We start from the raw sequence: 24,258 nt of genomic DNA on the forward strand, positions 1-24,258 counted from the left end.
ATTTGTTTTCCTTAGCTTTTAATACAGGTTAATGTCACTCCTTGGTATGTTTTAAGTTTTTGTACGTTTGCTTTGCTCTTGTACAGCACTTTGGTCAGTCTTGAGGCTGTTTTAAATGTGCTTTATAAATAAATGAACTGAACTGAATATGTATCTTCAACTGTATATATGTTTTATTTAATTTTTTTTTTTTAATAATCTGTCCATGCAGCATATATTCCTGTTTTTATTTCATTTTAACCAATTGAATGTTTTCAAACTGCATTGTGCATAATTATTTGGTACAATATGTTTTGTTTAATCATACAAGCAAAAACAAGCAAAAATGACATATGCAAAATAATTTAAAGGACACTATATACAGTATAATGCATTAAGATCATGATTGGATGAGCAGCGTTCAAATGATTTTCACTACCATTCAGAACTGTTTTCTATCATAATATATTTTAAAATGTAATTTATTCCTGTGATGCAAAGCTGAATTTTCAGCATCATTCCTCCTGTCTTCAGTCAAGTCAAGTCACATTTATTTATATAGCACTTTATACAATATAGATGGTTTCAAAGCAGCTTTACAGTGATAACAGTTTGTTTCTGCTGTACAGCAGATTTAGAAGCAAGGCAAGGTAAAAAAGTTATTAATTTAGTTAATTTATATATAGCCACTCTGGAGAAAACAGTGATGTCATTGTCCAGTTCAGTTCAGTTCTCATATAATGGTGTCAATGCTGGCAGATCAATAATATTGTTAGATATTAAATGTCCCCAACTAAGCAAGCCAAAAGCCAAAGGCGCAATGTGTCCTTCAGAAATTATTTCAATATGCTTTTTTGCTGCTCAAGAAACATTGCTTTTTATTATCAATCAGGGTTCCCACGGGTCCTTGAAATCCTTGAAAGTTTGTGAATCTGAGCAAAAACCCTGAACAGCTGTAGTGACGCGGTTAGATTGTGTTACTCTAAACCTCTGATGTGAAAGACACACTACAGACATCTCATCTGAACACAAACAAATTAGTGCCACATTTGTTGTGTATGTGTTGTTTCATATGTAGTTTAGCTTTGCTGATGGTGTTGTCATGTTACAGGGGTCTATACACACTGGTGGAAATCAAAGCTTTCTTTCTCTTTTTCCATCACATTATGTTTGTGTTGTAGCTCACCTTCCTTTTTCCGTCCAACAGGAAATGGCCAAAATCCTTAACCACCCGCGAGTCTACGCCTTCCTCCATGTGCCTGTCCAATCAGCATCTGACAGCGTCCTGATGGACATGAAGAGAGAGTACTGCTGTGCTGACTTCAGACAGGTCATGGACTTCCTCAAGGAGAAGTGAGTACCTACAGTTACCTACTAATTATCAGTGTTTCTTCATGATGGACACTTGACTGGCGCTTCCGATCATATGTGCATTGATAACCAGACAGAGAAATGCTTTTTATTCTTTTAATGCTCTTTTACTCAGACTGACGTTTGTCATCCGTGTATAAAGTGAGCACTACACTCAATAGTATGGATTAAATCTTGACATTTCGCAAATGTCAGTTTTTATGAGTTTGATAAGCTCTTCATTACTGTTTATGATTATTGTGCTCGAGTGCATTTGTTGGAGAGCAAATCAATAAATCTGAAACACTGAAACATGGGTACATATGGAGGAAACGATCGAGGCCAGTCAGATATCGATGTGTGTAGTTGAAAGGCATTTCATGACATTCATAGAAAAACTTTTTAAGGCAGAAAGTCACGTTACCTTTCATTTGCTTACACTATTCTCACTCATATGGTGTTCACCATTTATCTCAACACTGAAAATCGTAAAAGAGGATGGCAGGGAATCTACTGAAGGAGTACAGCATCACATGTTCAACACACAAACACTGCTGATAGCTGCTGTAGTTATAGTGTGATCATTTGCCTTCATAAAGGCTGATCCTGCTGTAGAAAGTCAAAAGATGCTGATCTGACTGATTTCTTACCTGAATCAACAGCCACATTTACACCTGATTACCAGCACCTGCTGACGAGAGTCACAAAAAAACACATCTATTTGTCTCTCTCTTTTTCTCCCAGACACGTTCTCAGTTTCACTGTTGGATGTTGTTGTTGAACACAATCCCAGTGGTCAAAGGTCTCAGTGCAAATCTCAGGCTCTACTGCCACACACTCAAACATTAAATGGTTTCATTCCTGCCTGAGCCCGTCCAGGAGTCACCAGAGCACTGCTATATAAAAATATGCCCTGACTGTGGAAGAAACGACCTGGACAACCTTGTGTGACTCACACCCTGGGCTCAGACTGAGCAGGTTTTTGTTTTACATGCAGTGATTTTCATCAATCCAAACAAAACCAATCCGATTTCAGTATCATATAAATCCCAATTTTATGTGTAGGCCAGCTTGTTTCGAGCTTGTTTTTATTTTCTTTAACAAATATAACAATAACCACTCATAACAAACATAAGTCTAGGGAAAATAAAGAAACAAAGAAATAACTACAACAAAATATGAAAGCTACATGATATAAGATGCGTATAAGAAAGAAAATCAATGAGATGCTAAGAGCCGCTCCTGTGAGAAACTATCCCACAGAGATTCTGGGATTATTAGGATTCATGTAAATGCAGCTACTGAACAAACTTTCCAATCTGATTCACTTTGCAACCCAACACACAAAATGCCATCACAAGTTGGTTGTCATATATTTAACTATATTAATGAGGACGTTTGGCCCTCACAAGTACAGCTAAGCAAGTACACACAAACGCATGCTCTAACAGACAAACAAACAAATAAACAGAAAGGACAGGGACAGTCCCACCCCGTGGTCGTTATGACGATGGATATATTCTGTCTGTACAGAGGTGCACATTTGTCTGCTTGTTACTATGATGTCATCAGAAGGATGAAGGGTCTTTCTTGCTCAATAGCTTGTTTTCATATGACATCACGCCACTGCGTTGCCATGGCGCGAAATGCAAATGGAGGGCAGGAAGTGATTTGCTGTATTTAGAAAGCACTATAAACAAACTCAAAATGCCTATGTTTTGCGTCGTTTATGGTTACTTAAATCGATCAAACCGCGAGGAGTTTTTATCGTGTACCAAAAGTTGTTGTTCATAAGGGGGGAAAATGCAAGAAATTGACCGAAAAACTCAGGAAAAACGGCTTGCAAACCTAACTTAGCCTACGTCTGCGGTCGGGAGGAGCCGAATGGGAAAATGCCCGTGTGTGCAGTGATCACTTCGTCAAAGGTGAGTTAATACAACTTAAGTGGCTATGTTTGTGAAACGAACTTTGTAAAGTCAAAGTATGTCTGTAAGACGAGGTAGTTGTTGATATCTACCGCCTCGATGGCAGGAAAATCTTTCAATTCAGTTGAAAAATCGCTCCTCTTCATAACGTAAGGATCACGTCCAACATATGTTTGATTTTTTGTTTATATCTTTCTCTTGTAATAGCGTGTAAAGTAGTACAGTACGGACTTAACTCCATCTCGTCCATTGCGCTCTTCACTCCCTGCCCTCCATCTGAATTTCGCGCGTCATCATAATCACGTGACTGAAACCCAGCTATTTTAAAATTGTGCCATACATGGTGCGTTGAAAGGTTAGTGGCAATCGGGTGAAAGTTGCAGTAGTTTTCCTCCTAGATGACACATCCATGCCCATCACTCATTTTTAAGAGCCTAGAGCGGTCAGGGCCAGTCATCTGTATAGGGAGCCCCAACGATGGGTCTTATCTTTTACACAGACGCCGACTGACCCTTATACCCCAGACACACAGCGCTCACTTTACCAGCAGCTGTGCTGCAGAGGTCAGACTCCTGTTTCCTTATCAAGTGGCACAGAGTTGTTTCAGACGACTCGACACGTAATTTCTGCTCACAGCAGAACTTTAGGCAATAACGCTGAAAAACCAAGGCTCTTGATGTCAGAGACTGGGGAGATCCCTGAGGTCTTGTCTGACAGCTGTGGTGGATTTGGGAGCGTAGAGGCAAACATTCTCACATGACACAGAAGGAGTTTGGTTACGGGGTGAGAAAAGGAAGGATGAGAAAATGAAACTGATTTGTTCCAATGTTCAGCCTGCCAATGAATCTTTTGTTTTGCTCGAATGAAGGTTTTCTATGCCAACCTGTTTGCTGGACATGAGATGAGATGCCTCATCATATGGATTGCACTGGTTCCTGATTAAGACTCTTCCAAACTTCTCGTTTCGCACACGGGTTGCCAACAAACCCCATTTATTGCTTCCTTTGAACTTTAAAAGAGTCATTTTAATACAATTTTCTCAATCCGAAGTCATCAGCTCCGCCATCCTGTCAGTTTGTCTGAGAGGTGTTTGAGCCTCAGTGAGTAGGACTCCTAAAAGCCCAAGCTATTACAATCACCTTCTCTCATGCTAAATTAAAGTGATTCAAACTCCAGTCTGGAGAACAGGGCTAATGACACTAGCGTTTGATGAATGCAGCGATAATGTGCAATAAGTGGACTCACCCGGCGTGGAACGAGCTCAAGATGAGTCTGCTTCTTCGGTAATATAGTGGAGAAGTCATTAAAGGTGTTTCTGAGCGGAGCGATTGCTTCTCTATGTATTTGTGAACCCCACCGCCAGCAGCCATGATTCCAGACCTCTCATGCAGCATTTGATCCTAACAGCTTGGATCAAATGTACACTGTACATTTTGTTTTAATCTTTTACAGAAAATAATATATTTTTACAGTCCTTTTCTTTTAAGTTGTATTTAAAACTCTGTAAAGTTACAAACAATATCTGTAAAATAAATTTAAAAAACACTTGAATTATATAGAGCCACCTGAATTGTTCGAGGGAAGGGTCTATGGGCGGGTAAATGTATGTGTTTTTTCAGATCTTTCGATCTAATGGATGAAATAAGCTTGCACAATTTACATATGAACACGAAAGGAGACGACGGAAAACATACAGAAGGCAGCAGCTTTCGTTTCTGCTCTGACATCCGCAAGACCACTCCGAACGCTGTGAGTGCGTGTTCGAAATCAGGAATGGTGAGAGAACATTGTGCTTGGTAACTTTTTCATCTTCAAACCAAACTTGAGTCTTCAGTCGACAAAGTTTAAATCCTGTCTGGCTAGCACGCTTGCCATGATGTTTACACGTAAGGTCAGTAGGCGGAGAGCTGGCGGTCTTTTGTGGCTGTTCGAAGTAGGACTGCAACTAACGATTATTTTGATAATCGATTAGTTGGTTGATTATTTCTTCAATTAGTCGATTAATCTGATAAAAAGACAGATTTTCTTTTTCTTTTTTTGTTGACAAAACACACTATTCCACATCTTCCCCAAGGCTTCAAACAAACGTGCCAAATGAATGTTATGAAAACATTTATAGTGAGTATATCTATATCCAGAGCTGCCAACTCTCACGCATTGGCCGTGAGACACACGCATTTGATTGGTTTCACACGCTCACACGCCACACCCCCAATTTCTCACGCTGAAGTGTCAACCTGGGTTGGGTTTCCCAAAAGCATCGTAAGCTTAAGTTGATCGTAGAACAATTGCCACCAATGGTCTCTACGATCAACTTTGGCTTACGATGCTTTTGGGAAACGCAGTCCTGGTCGGTCAAATGCCTGGAAGATGAGTTTATTTATATATCTACCTGTTGAGCCACTCGTGATCGACTAGTTATGCCGCAAATTTGTTAAAATCTCCCGTAATCTAGAGCGAGCGCGCACGCGAGACAGAGATTGTGCTCCAAACCACATAGCGCACCTGCACGGCAGAGAGGGAAAGCGAGCGAGAGACCTTGCGTGTGCAAGCACCCCCCCCCAAACTCAGTGTTAACAGATAAGAGGAATGTTTTGCAGGAACACACATTCACTCTGGACACCTGTTACTGTCATTTCTTTATCCTGTAAATTAAAGAAATGTCTTACATTTATATTCAATTACACACTGTTATCCCTTTACAGTTGCCACTCTCATAAAATACTTGAATTACATATTGACTTTTAAACCTAAATTCAACGTCCAACAGCAGATATTTCAGCTAAATTAATATTTTTCCGCTGAATATTAATTGTATTCCTCATGTGTCCCGTCTGTTTGTCTTTCACCTGACAGGGAAAGCCATGTTAAACATTATGCTAATGCCTTAGCTTGAAGCTTAAATTAAAGAATTCTCATGTTTTGGGTAACTTGGATCACGTACCTTTCCAGCAGTAGCTCACTCTGTTTCCTCCACTATTTTTAGATGTATTTTGTCCATAGAAATGCATTATTCGGTGCTGTAATTAGATGCGACTGGCCGGAGTTTTCAATGCACGGTGGGCAGACGCACCCAATCGATAATGAAATTTGTTGTAGATGATTTTCATTATCGATTATAATCGGTTTGATCGATAAGTTGTTGCAGTCCTAGTTCGAAGGCATTCAACCACATGAGCGTTTTCACCACGAAAGCAATCCTATCAAATGTGTTTTCGACTACCTCTGGAAGTGGTCAAAAGTGGACAAGCTCAAAACGTTTTAGAAATTCTGATCAGATGATGATGATCAGATAAAGGCCTCCTGAACGAAGCGTTTTATTTTATTTTATTTTTATTAAAAATAACAAAGCAGGAAATTAAAAACAATAGGACAAATACAATACAACAAATAATTGTTTCAGGTGTAATAGGTTTATTTAACATGCAGTTACAAATAGTACAGAAAATGAATAATCAAATGTAAAAATAAAATACTGCATAGTGTTCTTTTAAATATATTCTTATTAATGCTGCAAAAGTTATTCAGTCAGAGCACTGAGTGATTGTTTTATTAACAGTAACGACACAGAGAGCAGCAGATATATTGGACTGCTGTAACTTTAAGACCGATTGCACGGATCCATTATACTGATGCACATCCGGTTTACACCGAACTGTTTACTTTCACTTCAGACATTATCAACTGTTTACATGAATACTCCACACAGTGGGCATTTTGACATAATTGTATGTGTATTACACCATTCAAGTGCAATAAGACGTGAAAGAGAACTGAATCTGTGATCGCATGCTGTGAGACGTGGCTTTCTGTGAGTGTTTCAGCAGGGTTCTTTTTCACAACTAAAGCCACTTAACACTTTCTAACATCAGGCACGTCCCTCTCTTTGTCTCATTCGTGAGTTTTTATTTTATTGTCTCATTCATGAGTGTTATCACTATAAAGTGTCAATAATGACACTTATATACTTACATACTGTATATATTTTTATACTGCAATATACACGATATAGCAAAATCTCTCTGAGAACATGAATGTGTGTCAGTGTGATGCATCCTATAGCTGCCTTGATTTGAAATAATGTCTTTTGTGGACTCATAAATCTGTGGAGATCTTTCTAAGAAAACAGAAGAGCAGAATAGAATTGTAAATGGAAATGAGGTACAACAGAATAAGATGCCATTGGCAGAGCCTCAAAAAAAGTTGTGGAGAAGACCACAAATGAGGACAGAAGCACTGTCAGTGTGTGTAGTAAACCCTCAGAATACCACATCTGAGTTCACTGTGAAGTCCTGAAGATCTGTCAGGACCTTGGTTAAGGACATTGGCCAACAAATGCCACACGGATCCCTCTCTCATGGCTGTAAGATTAAGGATGTGAAGAATATTCTGAGTGACATATCATGAGCTGACTCATATCACTCATTTGACTCATGACAGGATGTTCTCAAAGGTTCTTTACCCGTAGGCCTGTCAGAGGCCCTCACATTCAGCCGTGAGAACTGAAGAACCTGCGGCTGCAAATGCAGCTTTCTTAGCACCCTATCAGCTCAAACTCTTTTCTCCACTTCTTTTGTCAGAAATTTCTTTCACCACAGCCAGGAGGGAGTGACATCATAACATTTATCCGCAGTGTAGGAATCCATAAGCATTTTGAAGCATGAGCCTCCGATTAAAGGGATCTAACTATTGTGTATCTTTCAATATTGTAAAATTACTTTGAGATCTGTCAAGTCATCTTCATTTATATAGCGCTTTTAACAATGGAGATTGTTTCAAAGCAGCTTTACAGAGATAAACATACAATTTACGGTAACAGAGATTGTTTTGGCTTTATAGTGATTTTTGAGTAATGTTATTTCCAGCTAAAGTTAGTTGTGATTGATTCACTTCCAGCAAAATTATCATTTGTTATTACATTAGGGGCCACTAAGACGACGGCGTTCTCTCTAAACAGACTTTAAATGCGAACCTGTGACCTGATGGCGTTCACATGCGTTCACATGCGCATTAAAAATTGATTCTATAGAAAAATTGAATAATTGAAATATATTCGTTTGAATATATGTGCGCAGGTTTGTAATTTCCCTACAAAACCATGCCTAAACAAACTACTTGTCTTGCATTTGATAAAGAATTTAGTTTTATTTTATCACTTCGGGGTACGCAAACCGGATTTTCAACAACACTTTATCTGTAGAGTGGGAAAGGGATCCTCCATAGGGAGAGGATAGTTGACACTTCAGCACTGCATTGTCATCGGGTCCAGGCGAATCTCCTTCGTCAGATCTGGATACGGCCTGGATCCAGCAGGCTGCGGGAAAACCTCGGGATAAACAAAGACACTAAAGTTAGCGTACATGCCATTCTTCTTATGATGTAACGAGTACATCAGGATTTAGGTTCCGGCTGACCTAATCTATGCAGCCTAACATTGAATTATAGAAGTCTATAATGTATTATGTGTATGCTAGGTCAAAGAGATGTGTTTTTAGTCTAGCTTTGAACTGGCAGAGTGTGTCTGCTTCCCGGACAGTGGTAGGAAGACTGTTCCAAAGTTTTGGTGCTAAATAGGAAAAGGATCTACCGCCAGCAGTCAATTTTGATATTCTAGGTATTATCAACTGGCCAGAATTTTGAGATCGCAATAGACGTGAAGGACTATAATGCTTTAAAAGCTCGCTCAAGTACTGCGGAGCTAAACCATTTAGTGCTTTGTAAGTAATCAACAATATTTTAAAATGTATACGATGTTTAATAGGGAGCCATTGCAGTGTTGACAGAACCGGGCTAATATGGTCATATTTCCTGGTTCTGGTAAGAACTCGAGCTGCTGCGTTTTGAACTAGCTGTAGTTTGTTTATTAAGCGTGCTCGGCATCCACCCAGTAGAGCATTACAATAATCTAGTCTTGATGTCATGAACGCATGAACTAATTGTTCTGCATTTGTTAATGAGAGCATATGGCGTAATTTAGATATGTTTTTAAGATGGAAAAATGCAGTTTTACAGATACTAGACACGTGACTTTCAAATGAAAGATTGGTATCAAAGAGCACACCCAGGTTCCTAACCGACGACGAAGACTTAACAGAGCAGGCATCAAGTGTTAGACAGTATTCTAGGTTATTACGTGTGGAAGATTTTTGTCCAATAATTAGAATCTCTGGTTTTTCAGATTTTGGTAGTAGTAAATTACTAGTCATCCAATTTTTTATATAAGCTATGCATTCCGTTAATTTTGTAAAAGTTTCGTTAGGTTTTGAAGAAATATACAGCTGAGTATCATCGGCATAACAGTGAAAACTAATTCCATGTTCCCTAATGATATCTCCTAATGGTAGCATGTACAGAGTGAACAGCAACGGTCCTAGTACTGAGCCTTGTGGTACGCCATACTGAACTTGTGATCGATAAGACATGTCTTCATTTATTGCTACAAACTGATAACGTTCAGATAAGTATGATTTAAACCATGCTAATGCAATTCCACTAATGCCAACATAATTTTCGAGTCTTTTTAAAAGAATGTTGTGGTCAATTGTGTCAAATGCAGCACTAAGATCAAGTAACACTAATAGAGAGATACAACCGCGATCGGATGATAAGAGCAAATCATTTGTGACTCTGATGAGAGCTGTCTCGGTACTATGGTACGGTCTGAATCCTGACTGAAAATCCTTGCAGATATAATTTCTTTCAAGAAAGGAACACAGTTGTGAGGATACTGCTTTTTCTAATATCTTTGATAGAAAAGGCAGATTCGAGATCGGCCTGTAATTGACTAATTTTGTATGATCAAGTTGCGGTTTTTTAACAAGCAGTTTTATCATAGCCTGCTTAAAGGTTTTTGGTACATATCCTAGAGACAAAGACGAATTAATAATAGTAAGAAGAGGATCTATAATATCTGGAAGCATCTCTTTCAGTAGCTTAGTCAGTATAGGGTCTAACATACAAGTTGTCGATTTAGATGAATTAACGAGTTTAGAAAATTCTTCCTCTCCTATGGCAACAAATGAATCAAATTTTTCCTCAGGGAGATTACAATGCACTGCCTGATGTGATACTGTGGTAGACGGTTGCATAGTTATAATTTTGTCCCTGATATTATCGATCTTATAAGTGAAGAAGTTCATAAAGTCATTACTGCTGTGTTGCTTGGACACTTCTGGGGTTGAAGCTTTCTTTTTCGTTAGTTTAGCCACTGTTTCAAAATAAATACCGAGGATTATGTTTATTTTCTTCTAATAGGGTTGAAAAAAAGCAGATCTAGCAGCTTTTAGGGCCTCTCTGTAAGCAATCGAGCTCTCTTTTCATGAAATCCGAAATACCTCTAGTTTAGTTTTCTTCCAGTTGCGCTCCATTTTTCTGGCTGCTCTCTTAAGGGGCTGGGTGTGCTCGCTGTACCACGGCGTTGGACTATTTTCTTTAATCTTCTTTAAGCGCAACGGAGCAACTGCGTCTAAAGTGCTGGAAAAGAGAGAGTTAAAAGTTTATGTTGCAATATCGAGTTATTCTAAGCTATCTGGGATGCTGAGATGATGAAACTGATTAGGAAGATTATTGATAAAGCAATCTTTAGTGGCAGAAGTTATAGGTCTAACATATTTATAACACAGAGTCGGCTTTGCAGCCTTGGCTAAATGTAATTTACATGAGACTAGATAATGATCTGAGATGTCATCGCTCTGCTGCAGAATTTCAACGGCATCAACATCTATTCCATGTGATAATATTAGATCTAGAGTATGATTATGACAATGAGTAGGTCCTGACACGTGTTGTCTAACTCCAATTGAGTTTACAATGTCTTTAAATGCCAATACTAATTCTGATAGAAAGTCCGCAAATTCTTTGATAAAATCTTTATGGTGCCCTGGTGGCCTGTATACAGTAGCCAGCATAATTCTCAAATGTGATTTATCGTTTACGCTATATATTTTTACATTAAGAACCAACACTTCAAAAGAAGTATATTTAAAACTAGATTTCTTAGTGGTTTTGAAAATATTACTATAAATTACAGCAACATCTCCCTTTGCCTTTCAGACGAGATTCATGTTTATAACTGTAATCTTGTCATGTTTATAAACTGTAATCTCCCTGGATCTGAACTGTCTACTTGACACGTGAATGACCACACGTTTTACCTTAATAAACCTGTTTTAAGGTCTGTAAATGTTTGCGTTTGGATGAAGATCAGTGTTGAGAAGTGTTGATATCATGAGACAATCTTTGTGAGTGCCGTATCGGTTCAACAGATGCACTGCACCCAAAAAAACATTGTCCGCTTGTTTCATGATTTCAAGATTAGTGTAGGGGTGGGCGAAGATAAACATTTATTCATTCATACACTCTTTATTTTGTTCATTAATTTTCATTTATTATTAGAAGTCTTAATTTCTCCCTGGATCTGAACAGTCTTTGTCTTGACTCTAACTCGCAAATAATAATGAATCCTGAGGGTTAGGGTTAGAATGTTGATTATTTCTTTCTGTTTTTATTACGCTGACAATATAAATGTGAAAAGATCTAAATATTTTAATGTAAAGTTTTATAGACAGATCATTCAGTGTTGTTTTATGGCAACAGCAGTTGTCGTCATCCTAGGTGAAGCATCAGTTGTTCTCTGATTCAGATGCTCCCGGTGATTCATGATTCAGATCATCAGCTCATCTGTAAGTCCAGTGTTCACAATCCGCTGCTCTTTCTGGTCAGTAGCTGAACATGGCCCTTCACTTGACCACGCTTGTCTCGTGCTTTAATTGCGTTGAGACGTGTTGAAGCATGTGTGAGCGTGCAAATGCAGTGATGGAGAAAGTCACAACTGATGTTTACAGACTCCTCTTCTGTAGTCTGTTGCATACTCTAGACAAACAGCCTCATGGGCGATAATGTATTTGTAGTTAGTCATTATGTTTCTCAGTACTGTGGGATCTCACTAGCATTCCTGTCCTTGAGTTAAACGCAGCATTACCTGTTGATGTTTAAGCCCTGATTCTCTGCTTGATCACGTAACCAGAGTCGTTACCAGAGTCACCACCAAATCCTTGAGTCTTTTCCTTCAGATGTCTTTTTAACACCCTGCCATGCCTTCGACTTCCAAGTTCCCGATGGAGGAAATAAGCTTTCTGCTATGTGGAGTGAACTAGATGGAAGCAAAAGCAGCGTTCATCTGTACTGTGATGCACCTCTCTTTTATTTAATGTTATTGTGTGGAGAGAGGTGAACAGAAGGGTTTGACTTTTTTGATTACTCCATTTTATTATTTGCATTTTTTTGGTCAATATGTATTCAGGGACAGGAATCCTTCCTTTTTTTTACGTGGTGTGGGTGGAGGGTGGTTAATGTTTCACATGTACACAGGACACCGGAGAGGAGCAATGGATCAGAATCCCTTGAGGCAGAAGGGGAAGTTTTGGCGCTCTCACGTCTGACTGGCGGGATTTCTCACTCCTGGCACACGCTCTGCTCACTTGCCACCCTGAGTCATGCTGTTTGTGTCCTGAAACTCATTGTTTGTTCTGCGCTGGTTCCCGCCACACGCTTCCCCGCCTCCTTTGCTCCGATCCCGCCTGGATTAGAGTTTCTTGACAACTCTGTCCGTCTCGTTAATCTGTTTGATATGAGTCATTGTTTTGTCAAGCGTGCTGACTCAAAGCGTACACACACATCCACACTATTGTATAAGAAATGACTCGTCGCCTCATAGCATTCACTGTCACGCACATGCATCAACCCACTTTAACTCTGTTTTCTGTCTCAGCTCTTATGGCAGAAACCCCCTGTGTTTGCCGCCTGAGCAAGAGCTGGAATCTGTGTAACCGGTTCTAGGTGTGTCGTATGTAGGATGTGTGTTTGCTTCCCCCTGAGGGATGAAACATGAGAAGGACGGGTCATTTATTCTGTTGAAATACTTATTTTCATGCCTTAATGTAGATAGATGGCTTTAGATGATCTATTCATAGGTTTCTCTGAAAACAGTAACACTTTGATGATACATTGATCTGTTTGTGCCAAGGAGGTCAGTCATACCTGGACAATGTTGTCTGTCAGCATTCCCTTTCTGGAGCCCCTGGAATATGACGTCATGTTGACATCGATCACTGATGACATCACAGACAGCAGACAAATAATTAAATTGAGGTTGTTTTAAGAGTGACTGCATTCACAATACAAGTGTATCATTGCTTTTATTAAAAAAAGAAGCCAAACCCTTTGGTTTGAGCATAACAGACACAGCAACATTGACTCAATCAATGGTTTTAAGGACGGGACTTTGTATTTGTGTGACCAATGGCAGGATGGGGGAGTGTTCAGGAAACAATCTTCATTTTTGCAGTACTCTCTGGTGACACTAGAGGCACTGAAATCACACAACTCATCTTGATCCTGCTTAAAGGTTCTGGTCTCTCTCTTCTACATTCCCACACGTTAATTGTCCATGTGTTGAACTTGTTGTGTAATCCATCAGTTGTAACTGGAATAACTTGATGTGTGTTATCTATGTTTTAGAGCTGCATAAACAGTGGCCTCATAGTAATAAAGTGAGCTGTTTATGCCTGCTGACTGCACTGTCACTCGCCTGCAATCTCTCTAGAAGTTTTACCAAACCTGTCCATACAGAAGACATCTCTGTCTGTCTGTCTGTCTGTCTGTCTGTCTGTCTGTCTAACATAAAAAGTTCAGATAAATGCCTGTCTTATATAAATAAAGTTGATTTAGTTGATCAGCAGATTTTTACATAGCCTTCTGCAGATGTTTGAAAGAAATGGCAGATCATTCTGTGCTTAAATGTGAGAGTATGCTAGACATCTTCACATTTCACACATGAGCTGCTCCTGCCGTGTCCCAGCAAGTTCAGCAAATGTAGGCCTGACAAAAACAGGAAGTAGATAAAGAATTGCTCATTAACTCTGTCCACTGACAGTAATAAATCCTCAGTTTGAACGCACTAGCTAATAGATCCCTTTCATTGATCAGTTTAGAACAGAAGTGCTAGTCCAGGATGAGCTGCCCTGTTGGTCGGGGACAGCCACGGTAGCTGCGTTTCCATTACCCTTCAAATTGCGCAAATTAAAATTGCGAATTGAAAATACGCCCAATGGAAACACGTCAATTTTGCAAAAACTCCCATATATCGCAAAAAAGTTTTTACGCTCACGTGAGGTGGTTTTTCAGGCAATACGAAAAAGAAATATTTCACAAAACTGCAATGGAAACATTTTTTTTTTTCTTCGTTTACAGGTCACCTGACGTACGCAAAAGTCGATCATTAAGATGACGCGGTATGTTTGGACAGAAGACGAGACAGAGTTCTTCATTAAACTCATAAAAGACAAATATTATTAGGGAATACTGGATTCTAAACAACTAAGAAATGCCACTATTTATCAAGACCTTGAAGCAGATATGAGGGAGAAAAACCTCATACGTGGCCGCTCCCAAGTATAAGGGGCTTTCCTTGCCATTAATACTTGGATAACACACCTACCTACGACTCATTTGATTAAAAATAATGGCTTGTGTGGTGGCTGGAATATAGGTAAACCTACCAACATCTGTTGTCATGATTTTTTGAATGACTTATCGCGAGAGGAAAAAATGATGTTTTAAATGCATACCATCAGTTAATGGAAACGCCATAATTTTGTAATTGTTTTTTTATTGACATTTAGAAAATATCCCAAAGTTTTGCGCAAATCTGTAATAAAAATGTGGCTAGTGATAATGACACTAGAACCTTAACTTCAAGTACACAGCTTTTTGAGAGAAAACCTTATTTTTTTTATGATTTGTATGAAAGGTTCCTCTGTGCTTTATCTTGGGGTACTTTAAAGTCCCACTCCGATCATATTTTGAGCTATTTTTAAACATTCCCAGTGGTCTTTAAATTATGATAATGCCATTTTTAGCCAAAATCACAAAACCTGTGCCGTTTTCTGGGACTTCGCTTCAGCAGAGCGGCAGTAGCTCATTAGCAATTCGCCTCTGCGTTGTGGGCGGAGCCGTTGGCACGGAGACGACCCTCCCCCTGCCCGTTGCTGAGAGCTCTGTCTCTCCCACTAGCTTACACCCCCAATACCGGTGGGGCAACAGTATTATATACACGTTAATTATTATTATCCGAAGTTAATCAAAGTTATCACCGATCACCGATCATTATTTCACTCCAAGACGTCGCGTGTGGAGACGCCCAGTGGAGTTACTACGTCACAACTCCAGTCTATTTTAGCCGGCATTTTAGCGTCTGCTACTGATTCACAGCCATTTGAATGTAGAAATACTCAGAAATACAACTTTGAGCTTATTTTTCTCAAGATATGTCCTCTAACATCAGAAAAATGCCACAAGAACATGTTAACACCTAGAAAAACATTATTTTCATCGGAGTGGGTCTTTAAGGCTCTAGCATTGGACCGGTGTTGTTAAAACTACATTTAAATCAAGTTGTCTTTTGATTATTCTCTAATAGCAGTTAATTTGTTGGATGTCACGTCACAGCCTCTGAAAAAAATACTAGTTTGTCAAAATACTCTAAAAAAAAAAGTAGCTAGCTGCAATAAGTTACACACACACACACAGTAACTAACTACATTGAACATGAAAGGGTCAACTGTCAATTATATTCATTTATTTATTTAAATCGACAGCTAGCAGCATTATACTTGAACAGATGCATTTACAGTGGATGCTGCACACTGGTGGTGGTTGAGGAGAGATCCCCTGATATGATTGTACAGCCCTTTGGGTGTACAGTAGTACAGTAGTATATGAAAGCGCTATATAAATGCTTATTTTTTTAATTCATAAACGCTAAACTAAAACAATAGACTATAGCCTAATCTGTACAACTGAGTTGAAAACGGTGATTAGTAGCAGCAGCATTAAAACGTACAAGAGTACGACATGGGCCTGCAGGTGTGTGTATCTCATCATGATCTCTACCTCTTCTGATTTCACTGTGACTAAGTTAAATGGCTCAAGTTAATTTCATTATTTATTTAAATCAACATCTGGCAGCATTATACTTGAACAGATGCATTTACAGTGGATGTATATTTTTATTTCATAATAATACAAAAATGGTTTTAAGCATTTGTTTATCAGCCAATGCCGGGTCCCTCTATTTGACAACAGTAGTATTACAGCCTTCATCTTTCAGCTGAAATGATTGATAGTTTAGAATTTACTGTGAGCCCTCTGAGCATCAGATATTCATGAAACCTGGCATGTCTCTTCAAAATGCACAATGGGCCATACCAGATATATATATATATATATATATATATATATATATATATATATATGACAGCATTGGTGCTTGAGGCAAAGTTGTTCAGAATGAGGAGATTCAACATATGCTATGTGTGTATACGTGTGTATATGTGTGTATGCTATTGTGTGTATACGTTGCATGATACATAAGGGTGTAAAATACGATAGCGCCACCCGGTGGCCATTTTCTTTCAAACTTCGCACAGACCTCTAGGGCCATGAGTCAAACAAGCACACAGAGTTTCATTCCGATCATCCTCTGTTAACCTGGTCTAATAGGTGCACAAATTTCATTGGCCGATGGCAGCCATGTTTTTCGATACACAAATGTCCTCAAAAATCATCATGGCAACTTGGACAAAGATATTTCATGAAAATTTTCAAGTCAATCGTACTAATGGTTGCGTAGTTATAGCTGTTTTATGTTTTTTTTTCATATTATAGTCAAGTCACCTTCATTTATATAGCACATTGAACAATACAGATTGTTTCAAAGCAGCTTTACAGTGATAATAGGAAATGAATGAAACAGAGATTGTTTTGGTTTTACAGCAGCTCTAGAAAAAAGTTATTGTCCAGTTAAAGTACGTTTTTTTTATTCATTCACTTCCGTTGTAAAAAATCAATATTACCGTTTTAACTAAAAACAGAAAACTTATAATGTGTTCTGGCTGTTCAATTGCACGACAACGGTGTTTGGTGGCTATAACGTCACCATGTGGTGAATCGCCACAGATTTGTGTAATCACAGAATGAGCTTGCCATGAGTATAACAAGTTTGAAAAGTTTGAAGTTTGAAAATATCTCAATGCATTCAGGAGTTATAGCCATTTTAGTGAAAGTGGCCCTGCCTGCTTCGAAATTTTTGGCATCCCATCGCGAGCGTGAATCACCGATCGAAATTCTTTTGACAACCTTTTGCCATAAGGGTGTCTAGATGATGCATGTCAAGTTTCGAGTAGGCTTGCTGCAATAGTCGGTGTTACCGGTGTTCAGCCTCAACACCGGTTACATTACTTGCCCACTGTGACACCACCCTACACCGTAGTTTAGATTTTTTTAATAGAAATAAAAATCATTTAGTTCAGTTATAGAACAGACACTACAATTAAAAACTGAACGCGTCTGCTTAATGCAGAGTGAGCCGAACGACAGTCGCAGTACAGACCAGCAACAGGAGTCAGATTTCCTCCTAAAGTTAGGAGCTGTCTGACGTCTCGATGGTGGAAGATTTGGTTTCAAATGTAAAAGCACCCATTTAAGTGAGTTTGTCATTGTACTGTTTTGTTGTTGTATTTTTCATTAAGAATATTTTATTAAATAATTAAGACTTTCTTGAATGGCTCCACACCGGTATGGATGCCGTGTGGCCGAATTAGCGATTTAAAAGCGAGGTGCAAAAGAGTGAAAAATTCCTCTCACCCCACCCCCCGGTATTACCAGTGTTGTGACGGCGATTAAAATGTCCTCCCCGTCACATCCGTAGTTTCAAGTAAATCAGCCTATGAGGAGTTTGAAAAAGATTTTTCTGAAAATTCAAAATGGCGAAAAAAAATGTAATGGTAAAAATGAAATCAGAGATATACGTTTATGATGTATGCTCGTCTTAAGCCAAGGATTCCAATGATATAATACACTTGAGTCTACGACAAACAGACTATGATTTTTGATAGCTGTAGTGCCCCCTATTGGCCAATCGGGGTCATACCTTGTCAATGTCTCACCAAATTGAGATCTACCATCTGGCCAGGTTTCAAGTCTGTATAGGCCTTACAGTTTGGTCTGCACGATCAGTTTAACTGCAGAATAATAATAATAAAGTTGGACCAAAAGACATGAGTTCACTTCTAATTTTAGATGCAATGTGAATGGAAGACTTATTTTCACTCACCTCTCTTTTAAGATGTGTTGATGTATGAAAATGACTTCACTTGTAGACCAAAGGCATCACTGGTGAGTTTGAAGTTTTTGTGCACGCTGTTGAAAGCTTGACTCTTTTCCGTTCTTTGTGTACTTTCTTATGACTCAATGAATTGGTGTCTCCACGTGTCTGATTTGTGGTGTTTGGATAGCAGCTAGTTTCTGACAACACTGTGTGTGATTAACTTAACATCTAAACTGCTGAATGAAATTACATGGAAGGCACCGTTTAGAGCAAAACGCTGCTTATGTAAATGTGTAATTGTGCCATGTCTCCTTTTATCTGCACTGTAAGATGATGTTTGTGAATTGTATGAAAAAAGAGGTTGTATACAGGTTTTTGTAGCCTAAAATAAAGCAGAGCTAAGCTTTGGAAATCCAGCTCAGGGACAAAGTTCACCAGCACTGTCTGTTTTCATAATCATAATGATTTGGTCGGAGCCATCGCACTGCTAACTACGCTTAGAGGATGACATGTTTCAATTGTCATGCATCAAAATAAGAATTGAGTGTGTTTGAATCAGTAAGTCCCACATGTGCTTCAGATGTGCTTCAGATGTCCAGAGTCTTAGACGTCTGGAAAACACATTGTGTCACAGCACAACAAAATTCAGAAGAATGTGCAGGTTTGATGTTTAACAGAGAGCTGACTATGGTCTTTTTGACTGGAACAACGTTTGTGACACAGGCCTATTTTCATTTTCCAGGGATGCTATTAAGCCTATAAATATCAGATATTCCATCTGTATTTGAGTGTTTTCTTTGGAGAGTCTAATTTGTAAATGAAAGCAGGCACTGGGAAATGCATGGTGGTGCGCAGGAACGGATGAGACGAGCCTGCACTGGCTCTTCAGGCTACCCTGTCATTACAAACCCTTGAGGTTCATGAAGAGTTCTTCTGCTGCCCTGCTCTAGAACACATGAAAACACCTGCTCAAGACAGAAAGAGTTGGAGTCTAAAGGCTGTTATTGAGGGCTTTCTTTTAGCATGTCAGAACAATGATGAAACTTGATCCCCCGTGTCACACATGGTTTAAGAGTGCAGGTGAGTAAACAGCAGTATGCAAAAGGAATACAAGTAGAGTTGTGACATGTCGTGACCGTCACAGCCTTTTTATTCCCTAAGAGCAGGGGAACGTTTGTGTTCATCAGCCTGTCCTGGATAGGGCCTTTAAGTGCAGATTTCAGATCAGTGACTGCCCTTGGAGAAATCAACACGTCTTTGAGTAATTTGCTTTATTAGGCCCAAAGCCGTGTCACTTGAGTGTTTAAAGCCATCATTGTTCTCAGTATTAGAGGATAGAGGATTGTCTCCGCATGTAACTACAGGTGGAATTCTCTCTGCTTCATGTAATGGATATCACATGATAGTTTGAAACTGTAGGTTGTGGATTGCAGGCATGGTTCTCCTGAAGGAGTGCAGTTGTGAGCTTCAGCGGGATGCCGACTCTTGAAGTTCTGAATATACCCATTTAGAGAAAATGATCAGATTATCCCAGAGACTGACTTTCTGTGTGCTGCTTAAAGGCACTCACACTGCCTGTTTTGCCAGATAACATGTTATCTCATATCAGGAATTAAGTCCACATAGAATTGTTCAGCTCATTAGAGTTTTGAATGCACAAGTTAAGTGAGTTTTTTTTTTTTTTTTTTTTTATTATGCAGTCAGTTGTCCTTACTACAAGTCGTTAATAAGAGTTGGCAATGTTAGTCGACGTGAGCAACAGAAGCTATATTGTCAAAGACCTTTATGCAAATATGCACAAATATACACAATGTGGTGACTACCGGTGAGCCACCTGTTAAGCATTGTTGGATAGAAACATAAGAACAGCTAGGCCTACTATCTAGGTCTGCTTACCTGTGCAATGGGTCCCAAAGAAATCGCGGGTTTCGGGTCGGGTTCGGGTTAACATTTCATGAATATCTTCGGGTTCAGTCGGGTTTGGGTTTGTAACTAAGAAAAACTATATATGTAGTTAAGGTTTGTGTGCCGTCTGCTGTGTTTTGGCCGAAAGAGTGCATGTGAGCGGAAGCACATTTATATATAATATATATACTAAGTGTTTTCCGCATGTGCTCCTGCACTTGCACGCTTTTTCAGTCACAACACAGTTAGACCGCAGTTAACAGTAAACCTGAACTATGAGTGCGATAAGGCAAAAAATTACTGAGGGAAAACGTATTACAGTGCCAAATGATGCAGCAAAAGCTGTACTGCAACAAATTCTACCGAATAATATTTATAACGAATTTAAGTCACAATCACTCCTCGTGTTTGCTGGATAGCAGGTGAGCCAGGGGATAGCACAAAATTATGCATAAACCTCTAAAATTACTACGCAGTAATGTGTGTGTGAAGTGAATGAGTGTAAACTGAGCACAGCTCAAATCAAATAGCCGCTCTGCCGTCTCTGTCTCTCTTTTTCAAGAGTACTAAATAGGGGTGGTTAATCTGTCTGATTTCCCGATTCGATTCGATTACGATTATTGAAGTCCCGATTCGATTACAGTCGATTTTCGATTATTAACGATTCTCGATTAGCGATTATTGATTTTCCATTTCACAACAGTAAATGAAAATACACTACAAAGTGATTGCAGTATTAAAAAAAGTATTTTATTGAGTAACAACAACTCAAAGCACTTTCTGTGTCGTGTATGTAGCTTATGTTCTGTAGAACATGAATACATCACATTGTGTTGTGACTCATTAAGTTGAACTAAACAATAACAAATAAATGAAAGGCTTATTTCCTTTAGGAAGTAGATCAGAACCAACATACTGTAGAAATTGGACAATTTTCTTCTAGAAAGACAAGGTGTTGTTCAGGTGGAGGAAGACTGCAGGTTGCAGTCGAAACATGTCAAGGTAAAGAAAAAGTTTTTTCTCCACCTGAACACCTTGTCTTTCTAGAAGAAAATTGTCCAATTTAATCATTAAGAAGACAAAATGAACATTTTTGAACAGCTTACTGTAGCTTCAGCTTATATACTGTACTGTAGAACACAGTGACAAAATGCAACACACTAACTAGACAGGCCTTTATAATTTAGTGATATGTTGTTCTTTGAGTGTAGGCCTAGAGTCTCTAAAAATCTCCAAATGCTCGACGTGAAACTGCGGTCTTCCGTCCGACCTTTTACTATCGTGTCAATTGATTTTGATATGCGCGAGGAAGAGAGAGACCAAGACAGCGCTCGTGTTGTTTGAAGACGTGAGAGTGCGCGCGCGCGGCCGGGGCTCTCTCTCCCTCTCTCTCTCTCTGCTCGCGGCTGTCAAGCGCAGCAGTCATTTTTTTCTACATCACTCACCGATCAAAAAAGGCTTTGGCGGGACAAAAATGTGCTTTGGTGGCCATATGAAACGTGTCATATGGCTTCTCATATTTGTCGTGTTTTCCGAAATATTTTAGTTTTATTCCACAAAGCTTACAAATAGTGTGGCTCTTGTCCAGCTCCTTTCCCCCCTTCAACTTCACAGAAGCCAAAATATTTCCACACGTCAGCTTTTAACGAGGAGGGTGTTTGGATATCGCGCTCAGTCTTCGGGTGTTTCTCAAAACCAAGAATGCAAAGAACGGACTTGTGTTCTTGGGGAGAACGCTCTTGCTAGTTGTTCTTGGAAGAATGAACTCACAAGGTGACGAGCACACAGAACGCTGCTGACAGTTTGAGACGATGTGTTCTTGCTGGTATTGCGCAATAATTCCCCCGCACAGACACCGTCTGCAGTACCCAAACATAACGAGAATTATTGACGATAACAGCCAGGCTGCAATGGTCTCTTGACTGTGGGGAAAAACGAGTCTGTGAGCAAACTGGCCGGTTGGCTCGATAGTAACGTTACACCCGCAGGCGCTTATGGAGATTCTCACTTCCGAAAACGTTTGAGCACATTTTCGATTAGCCATACATTTTCGTAAAATGCCAATATTTGAAATCTACACAGTTGATTTCTCGCATCAAATGTTCTCAGAAGTGAATTTAGTGATGAAATAGTGTACGTAATTGTAGAAAAACGAAATACTGTATTGACCTGCCTCTCCTTCCTCGAATGCCGAATTGAATGCTGGGATATTTCTGCCGTCAAGTTCACACAAGTTACCAGCCGATGCATCCTCGGTAAAATGGGCGTGTCAAGAACACATCCGGGATTTTTAACTGTTCTTGCCAAAATGCAAACTTGTGTATTGGGACAGGTCCGTGTATCTTTTGGTCATTTGATTTCCTGTTTGGAATGGAATAACGAGAAATGAAATCCAGCTCGTTTATTCGTTTTTTTGTTTAGTTTTAAAAACGAAAAATTAGATTTTGGCTCGATTTTTCATTTTTCGTTTGTGGTTTACAAATCGGTTTATGGGTTCGATATTTCATTTGCACACGTGGGCGGCGCTGAAACGCCCCTTTCATCTGATTGGTCAAACCGCTCCGCCTTCAGTACAAGCTTTTCTTTCTGTCGGGCAGAATAAGAGTATTAATAAATGCACTTTAATAAAACAATGTCTGAAACCACCACTCACTGTTAACTACGCACAATATTTGAAGCAGAGATATTGCTGGTCACGTAACTCGTGCTGCTGCGACTTGCAAGCGACCCCAGTAATGTGAGCCACAGTAGACCTATATGACAGATTACTTTAGCATGATGTATTTCCCATTGATAAATACAGTGCAAATAGTTCCGTCTCTTTGGATAAAAGGGAAAAGGGAAAAAAAATAATCAATAACTGAACTGTACCATGATAAAATATGTCCGTAACATTAGATGTCCGTAGATGACCTACCCATAACGGTTACATTAGAGTTAGGGGATAACACAGTTTGTACAGTATAAAAATCATGATGTCTAAAGTTCCCATAAAACATGAAAACCCAATGGGAATATATCCTTGTTGTTGTGTAAAACATCCGTTCATAATCTGTGATTACACAATTCCAATACGAATAGCACCGGGAGGCGTCTGGAATAACTGTGCAATGATCAATCCGCATTTTTACGTAAACCAGCTAATTTTACAGTAGGCTATGTCCTTCTCGTATAACACACAAATGGGCTTCCTTTGTGAAATATAGCAGACCACCTTTTTTTAAACTGTTATTTAAGATATATTTGTGCATAAATGTTTGCATTCAAGTTTTTCATATAGTCAGTCCGACAGATAGATAGATAGATAGATAGATAGATAGATAGATAGATAGATAGATAGATAGATAGATAGATAGATAGATAGATAGAACCTTTGTAAGATATTGTAAGATATGCGCTCGTCTTCACAAAAACTGCATGCAGGGTTTTTAAACATCTCGTGTGGAGAAAATATAGTTTATTCTGGGCAGTATGGCAAGCCATGGCAAAAAGCAGGCTAACTTGTAGGCTATAGCCTTGAAAGGAAAACACATTTGCCGAGTTAAAACAGAGTTTTTGTTGTTGAATCATATTTTTTCTAGTACATCTTAAAATATAGAGCTCATGACAAATAAAAGTTCCAGATGGACTAATATTAAATGCAAAAACTAACAATATCTTAAAAGAAACTATAGAGTGGCAAACTTTGAAGTAGGGTTCAAGTTTTAATTAGTTTGACAGCTTGAAATGTAAAGCTTGTTCTCATACACAGATATGGCCTATTTATGAATGAAATTCATGCTTTTATTTGTCATTTCAACTGATGCAAACAGGAAAAGAGTAGAAAGACGTATTATCCTGTCGCCCCCTCTAGTGGACAGCATTAAGTATTACGCCCATTGCTCAGATAACGCAAGTCAATGGATTTTTTTGGGAAAGTAAGTCTGACCAGTT

The 24,258-nt window shown here is 39.0% G+C and overlaps 1 protein-coding gene across 1 annotated transcript in view; it reads left to right on the forward strand.

Annotated features, from left to right (window-relative positions):
• The window catches only part of cdkal1 (CDK5 regulatory subunit associated protein 1-like 1), a 474,679-nt gene that overhangs the window by 353,678 nt on the left and 96,743 nt on the right, over positions 1–24,258 (forward strand). The window contains exon 10 of the mRNA XM_056257716.1: positions 1,187–1,332. Within this exon, the coding sequence (XP_056113691.1) occupies positions 1,187–1,332 (146 nt within the window). The remainder of the gene's footprint in view (positions 1–1,186; positions 1,333–24,258) is intronic.

Source organism: Rhinichthys klamathensis, unplaced genomic scaffold (genome assembly GCF_029890125.1).
Source record: "Rhinichthys klamathensis goyatoka isolate OS25496 unplaced genomic scaffold, OSU_Roscu_1.1 h1tg000006l_1, whole genome shotgun sequence".
NCBI classification, from domain to species: Eukaryota; Metazoa; Chordata; class Actinopteri; order Cypriniformes; family Leuciscidae; genus Rhinichthys; species Rhinichthys klamathensis.